At 37.5% G+C, this 7322-nt stretch overlaps 2 protein-coding genes across 3 annotated transcripts; one reads left to right on the plus strand and one right to left on the minus strand.

Annotated features, from left to right (window-relative positions):
• Positions 1–427: 427 nt before the first annotated feature.
• Positions 428–1471, plus strand: LOC125472243 (indole-3-acetic acid-induced protein ARG7-like). The gene has a single exon (XM_048573435.1). It carries the CDS (start codon positions 428–430, stop codon positions 821–823), a length of 396 nt encoding a protein of 131 aa, XP_048429392.1. The 3' UTR covers positions 824–1471.
• A 2145-nt stretch (positions 1472–3616) lies between these two features.
• LOC103945473 lies at positions 3617–5506 on the minus strand. 2 transcript variants are annotated; one of them, XM_048573447.1, is made up of 2 exons: positions 4637–5506; positions 4365–4548 (listed from the first exon to the last, which is right to left on the minus strand). In XM_048573447.1, exons 1-2 carry the CDS (start codon positions 5318–5320, stop codon positions 4543–4545), a joined length of 690 nt encoding a protein of 229 aa, XP_048429404.1. In that variant the 5' UTR covers positions 5321–5506; the 3' UTR covers positions 4365–4542. The 2 variants fall into 2 exon arrangements, with proteins under 2 accessions (XP_048429403.1, XP_048429404.1); XM_048573446.1 differs by having other exon boundaries at positions 3617–5504.
• Positions 5507–7322: the final 1816 nt, after the last annotated feature.

Raw genomic sequence — 7322 nt, forward strand, 5'->3', positions numbered from 1 at the left:
ATAGAACTTGTTGGTTATCAATAATCTATAATATGCTTAGATAACTTAATAAATGTTGACATATTATCATGATATGGTATTAGCACTTCAAAATAGTCATTTTGTATACTTTTGTTCTTTTCTACAAGCGATAAGAAATATTGCAAAACAATCTTTTAAAATGTTAATAACAGATCTAACCGGTGATAGCAAATATGCAAATCTGAAAGGAAAGAACACCATCACTTAGAAGTTGCCCCATGATGATCACAATTATCACATCTCAGCTTCCCTCATAGCTAACATATCATTTCAACCATTTATTGCTCCAAAATAGTGCTTCCTCTCCCACCTCTATATATACCTTTCATCTTTGTACTAACCACTACCACCTCACCTATTTCATCTCTCTCTCTCTGGGTATACTTAGCTAAAGAAAAAAAGAAGAATGATGAAGGGAAAGTTTGTAAGGGTGTGTGGAAACAAGTGGAGGAAGATAGGGAGTGGAGGGAGCATACCTTCTTCCACGTGCTGTGAAAATTGCTGCCAATGGCCTCTCTGGCCTTCCATGCAAGAAGAAAACTCCATCCCAAAAGATGTCCCAAAGGGTCACTTAGTAATCTACGTAGGTGAAAATCACAAGAGGTTTGTGATCAAAATCACCTTGCTTAACCACCCTCTCCTCAAGGCATTGCTCGATCAAGCTCAAGAAGAATACGATTACAATGCTGATTCGAAGCTCTACATCCCGTGTGATGAGAGCCTTTTCCTCGACATTGTTCGCTGCGCTAGCTCGCCTGATGATCATCGAAGGATTCATCTGTGTCTCCGAGAATTCAATTGAGTGCACTAACAAAGAACACTGAGGTATTTAGTTGACTCATGAGGTCTCTGCTCCAATGATAATAAATCAGGAGAAATATATGGCCTTATTGTTGTTGTACAATATGTAGAGTTGCAAGAGATTAATATTATTCTAATTTGTAGGTCACCTAATTGTGATTCAATTCAAAAATTAGTAAGTTCTGTTCTGCTTCCTCTGCTGTTTAAATAGGCTTGGAATTTGTTGTGTATGAAACATAACTGGAGTGGTCCAGATTCCAAACTATGTACATCAGCACCAAAATCTGAAGTACAGTACTTGACCACTGCTCAACTTTTATGAGCGAAACTCCCACTTCTATTGGTATGACATTGTTACAGGAAAATCATTATCAGCACTCTAAAATAATCATCTCGCAATCTTTAATATTGAAGAAAAGGAAGTCAAGAGCATTGAAACAGTTGAAATAGTTGCAAGTATTCACTGAAAATAAAAGGAAAATAAAATGATTTTCGCACTTCCATTTCTCTTTATGCCCTTCATTGTTTCACGAGTTATTCCTCTTAATTTAAACCACATGATTTCTCATCTCCCACATTGTAGTTGTGGTCTAAATATTTGAGATTTTTATTTAATTTTTTATGTCTGAATTTTTTTTTTTTTTTTGGAACAAACAATATTATCTCACTAAAAGGGAGATATGAACTTAGCCTCACAATGAACTAGAAATAAGGTGATTCAAATTTGCTTTTGCGAGAATCGAACCTAAGACCTTTCACTTACAAATAAAGAATAATACCACTAGTACTAAGTGACATGTTTGTCGTATTAATTCCTGAAAATATGACAACTTAGCTTAATGAGCTTCCTTTCCTGATATACAAAATATTGAAGTCATTGTTTGTCAGCAGTGTGGGATCTGCAGAATTCAAGCCAAGGTCATATGGACATGAAATTACAGAGAGGAATGCTGCCAATTAGGAAATGAACAGAGAAGCCAAGGACAAGTTAAACCTACAAAGCTCATCACTTATTCAAACATAAACTCTATCAAATTCAACAGTGGAAGCTGGAAGACCAGATTCTATGTTTGTTTGAAGAGACGGGACTTGTTATCGACTAACAAAAAATTCTTTCTTGATTTTGTCTGAGTGGAACGACGACTTGAACATCACTAATGGAGTGAGTGTTCATCGGTCATCACTGCCGCGAAATTGGTTTAAAAACTGGGTTTCAGCCAAGCGGCGGCTTCAATTCTAGCAAGGAGACGATATAGACTTGCCTTCTTCAACATCAAAGTCTGTTTCTACATAAAACAGGCTATTAGAGACCTCAAATTGTACTCCGACCACATAAAAGAAGAGAAGAAGCTTCAAAATATATGATTGTAAACTATGTTCATCTACATTTCGAGCACCAGACCTCTCAACTGTTTAGCTCAATTCATTGCATTTTTTAGCACCTTAACCGCATGCCAAATTCGCATAGCCTTGACAGATGCAGCTTGAACATGCAAGACGAATAGCAAACGAACACATTCAAGATAGGAGAAATAAGTCTGACAGTGATCTAAAGGATCCAACACCAAAGTCAGGGGTCCTAATCCTATGTAAACAACAGTCCTTGTAAATAATGAATATATATGTGTGTGTATATATAAAGGAATTATCCGTAAAAGTAAGTCACCATGGTCATGCCCTGCATTTTATGTTCAAAAGAACGAAGAATTAGAAGGAGGTACTCCTCGATTAGTCATTAACTATAAACCATTGAATGAAATTTTGGAATGGATTCGGTATCCAATCCCCAACAAAAGAGATTTGATAAAGAGACTTTCTCAAGCAGTTATTTTTTCCAAATTTGATATGAAATCAGGTTTTTGGCAAATTCAAGTTCATGAATCTGATAAATACAAAACAACTTTTGCAACTCCTTTCGGACACTATGAATGGAATGTAATGCCTTTTGGCCTAAAGAATGCCCCAAGTGAATTTCAAAATATTATGAATGATATTTTTAATCAATACAGTCATTTTTCGATTGTTTATATTGATGATGTCTTGATTTATTCAAAGTCAATAGACGAGCATTGGAAGCATTTGCATTTGTTTGCTAGAATAATCAAGTCCAATGGATTAGTTGTATATGCATATATATATATGGCAATATTATGAATGATTCCACACCCAAAGCTTAAATCATTTTCCAGAGCATCCACCAACCCTACGAAGGTCCACAGAAAAGCAGGGGAACTCAAGTATCTACATATACATGGTAATCTCCAAATGGTGCCAGTCACGTTTATTCCAACATAAATTCTTCATCCTTAAAGAAGACCAAAAATGAATCCATGCAGGTTATAAACAATTTCACTATTTAAATACTTCTTAAAGTAAAAATACATTAAATCAACGATTGGCATGTCCAACAAAAAACCTATTCAATCAGCAAAGACCACATTAAAAGTACATAGTATTCGGAGTCCACCTCTGAAAACGGTCCTTGATACTTATACGCATTTCATATGATTGTTGTAGCAAAATAACCCTAAACTCGTCCACCTGCACAGCAGACCTGAAGAATATGCAAATATATATACACTCCCAAGGGTCCTCTAGTTTTCTCATCACATTTGTTTTACCATAAGACAAACACTAATACATCCATATATGGTGATCCATAACAGTAAATTAAGGCGCATTCAGAAATTCTGTGCAATGTGTATAACAAACATGAAAAAATGGCATACTTAAAAAAGAAATTCTTCCATAATTAAAATGACATAAAGATCAATACTACAACAATCTAAGTCACTATCACAATGACAACTCTGATTTCTTTCATTATCATCATAAAAAGTAACATAAACTGCGGAGAATTAAAACAATGATAGCAACGTCATTTACACATGAAGGATTCTTGTGCAAGGTAATACACAAGTAGTATACTGGCTCAAGGTAAAGTACATTCAACATCTGTCTAGCAAACTACACCAAACAATGGCAGTGCAGAATATCAGCGAATCCAAAGCAGGAACACAGAGCACTGAAAGATTACCAGTAATGTAGTGTTGCTATTGAAGCCTGCAAGAGAAACTGCCAGCCAATTACTGCCAAGTATCACCTAAGGCCCTCAATCTAGTGCTCCAATCCTCTCCCCCTGAGAACTAGCATCTCGACACCTCGCCCTAGCTGCAAAGTAAAATATGAGCCAGGATACCATAAAATAAACTTCAACAGTCGACTGAAAGAGCTTGGCAAACGATCTTCCACAAATTCGAGTTAAAACCCATCTTACAGATCCCCCACAAAGTACAGATTCCAAACACTTGATTTGGATAGCTTGGCTCAACATTGACAACATTAAATAACAGCCTTCCTTGACAATTTCTCTCCCACTCTTCCTCGAATCCATTATAGCAACCCAAGCATCGACAGCAAATACGAATGCCACCAATGTATCCAACAAGTACCATACAAACAAAAACCCAGTAAGCTCCTTCTCATAACCTCGAATCCAGGGAGGCATAACCGAAAAAGGCATCAACTTTAACCTAATAAACAGCTTGAAAAAAGAGTACTGGTCCTCAATTTCACCGAAATACCACAATCCCAGAAGCTGAGTGAGAGCATCTCTCACCGCCCACCTCATGAGAATGAACCCAGAGAGCCTCTTGATGCCCAATCTGGACCCATCCCAAACCAGACCAAAAAACGAAGTAAACCGCCCGATCAGATCATTTACAACTGTTGTAAAAACAATGCCAAGAACCCATGAATACGTTACAAGAAACCCTAGAATTACCCAACCGTAAGCTGCAGATAAGAAACTCACAAGGAAGAACAACGTCGCCACGTCCCGGCGACCCAGCTCCAATCCGTTGATCAAGAATTGCAAATCGACGGCCCGATCGTCCATTTCTTCATCGCCGCCTTTCTCCTCCCCTTCATTGCTTTCTCCGTCGCCATCCCTGCCTCTAGCTCTGTCATCGGAAATGGTGAATTTCTCGGCCTTGAACGTGAGGCTGGAGCTCACAATTTCAGAAACCCTAGTCCCGTAAGTTCCATTAAACCCTAATTTGGAGGTGGAGTGAGAGGAGGAGGAGAAAATGAGGATTGGGGCGATCCGATTGGGGCCGAAGAGGGAGCGAGCGTCGTCGTCATCGCCGGAGAAGAAATCGTCGTCTAAGGTTCCGACGCGGGTGAGGTGAAGAAATGGGCGGTGTCGCCGGCGGAGAGTGATTGGAGAAGGGGTCTCGGCCGGAGATCTGGGAGAGCGGTGGTTGGTATTGCCGGCGCCAGCGAGGTCGAGGCGGGAGAGGAGGGATTTGAGAGAAGGGTCGCGGTCGACGAAGGAGGTGAGAAGGTGGGTCCCATTTTCGACGACCGTGCGGAAGGAGAAGATGAGGAGGGAGAGGAAGACGAAGGTGAAGAGGTTGCCAGCGAACGACGTCGTGGCTTGTCGGAGGAGCTGGGAGGTGCTGCGGAGGTGGTTCAGCCGTGGATGCTGATCGTTCATCGCAGATTTTTTAGAAAAGAAACGTTTCTCCTTTTTTATTTATTTTTGGTATTTCTCGGCGTTTCTATTTATTTGTTTGTGGTGTTGTTCGTTGGTGTTAGTTGTCGTGGCGGCGACTTTGTGAGGAGATAGAGAGGGAGAGAGAGAAAGCGAGTGGCGTGTGTTCACAACACTGATGGCAAAAGGTGGAGAGATTTTTAGTTTGTTCGTAACAAGGCTAGTAAGCCATGTGTAATCATATGTTATTTTATAAGTAAACGAATACTTGAAAAAAAAAAAATTACATATAAATAATAATGACATATAATATACCACTTTATATTCTAGACACAGTAATTTTTTTTTTTTTTTTTTGTAAAAATAAGACGAAATGAACGAAAATAAGATAAGTGATACAAACGTTTCAAATTTCTTCCTGTATTACCATGTCCATCTCATAGTACTAATTAATTTTGAATTTTGTTTTGATATATTAACCCAAGAAGTGGATGAGAATATTACAATATGTCAAGTACTAATTGGTTTTGAATTTCTTTGGTTATCTTCAATCTAATAATTAAAGGTTATATAATTAAATTTAAAGTCAAAGTTCACTCTAAATATTGTATAAATACTCTAACATTGTTCTAAAAAATTTCCGCCTAGCACCGCCTAGGAGCCTATGCGCTAGGCGGTTGGCCACTATCCCGATTAATGTTTAGGCATTTGAAAATTTAAAAAGGGCATCTAGACTTGTTGAGGTGTCTGCCCAGCCTACCCAGACCCACCTAAGTTGCGACTCACTTAGACAGAAAATAAATAACTTTCATTTTGCATTATTATTTTTTTAATAAATTGTAAGAAAGTTGTTGAATACTTAAATGAACACACATTATATGTTTCTTCCCCATGTTTTTATTATGTTTCAATACTTCATAATATATATGACATTCTATTTTGCAATTTATGATGTAATTATATATATTTTAAGTATAAACATACACTTATTTACACGAAATATAATAGATTTACTTAAATTTGCCTAGTCCACCTAGGTGCTAAACCCCAGCTCGCTACCCGACTAGCGTATAGCGTCTTTTAGAACCTTGCCTCTAATGCACATCAAATAAAAGTCAAATGCATGGTCATATATAAATATTTGAGTGAAGTGCCTAATCAAATAATGATTTTGCACTTGGCTCTATAGTCGTATGACTCTAACTTTTTAACTGCAGTAGAAAGAAATTGTCAATTTTTAATTTTTCTGGTGCATTGGAAATAGCCTAAAAATGACCCATAGGTGCTTAATGAGGATTAAGTTCACTCAATGCAAGCATATAATAAGTCATTATGTGTGTATACAAGATACACTCATGTCGATAAGACATTGTTCATTGTAATACAAATTTATCATTAAACCTGAGGCATCCTAGTTGTCCTCATTGTTCGAAAAATCCCCACCTAGTGCCGCTTAGGCCCTACCTAGATGCAAGGCGGCTGCCCAACTCCCCGATTAGTTCCTATGCGTTTGAAAATTAAGAAAGTGCATCAAAATCGGCTAAGGTGTCCTAGCCCGCCTAGGTCTCGACTCTCACTTAGACAAAAAATAGATAACTTTCATTTTGCATTTTAAGTTTTCAATAAAATGTAAGAGACTTATTGAATACTGGGATGAACACTCATTATACACTTATTCCCCATGTTTTCAATAAACTTAGACAGAAAATAGATCACTTTTATTTTGCATTTTAATTTTTTAAAAAAATGTAAGGGACTTGTTGAATACTTGGAAAACACTCATTATACGCTTATTCCCCATGTTTTCAATATGTTCTAATATTTTACAATTTATACGTCATTTTATTTTGCAATTTAGGTATCTCAATATAATTATGTATGTTTTTAAAGTATAAATAGGCACTTATTTATACAACATACAATAAATTTACTTAAATACACCTAGTCTGCCTAGGCTGTGATAGCCCGTCCCGGACTTTTCGTACCGTAGGGGTGAAATGACGGT

The sequence above is a fragment of a genome, unplaced genomic scaffold, assembly GCF_019419815.1.
Source record: "Pyrus x bretschneideri cultivar Hongxiangsu unplaced genomic scaffold, Pyrus_bretschneideri_v1 Contig68, whole genome shotgun sequence".
Classification (NCBI taxonomy): domain Eukaryota; kingdom Viridiplantae; phylum Streptophyta; class Magnoliopsida; order Rosales; family Rosaceae; genus Pyrus; species Pyrus x bretschneideri.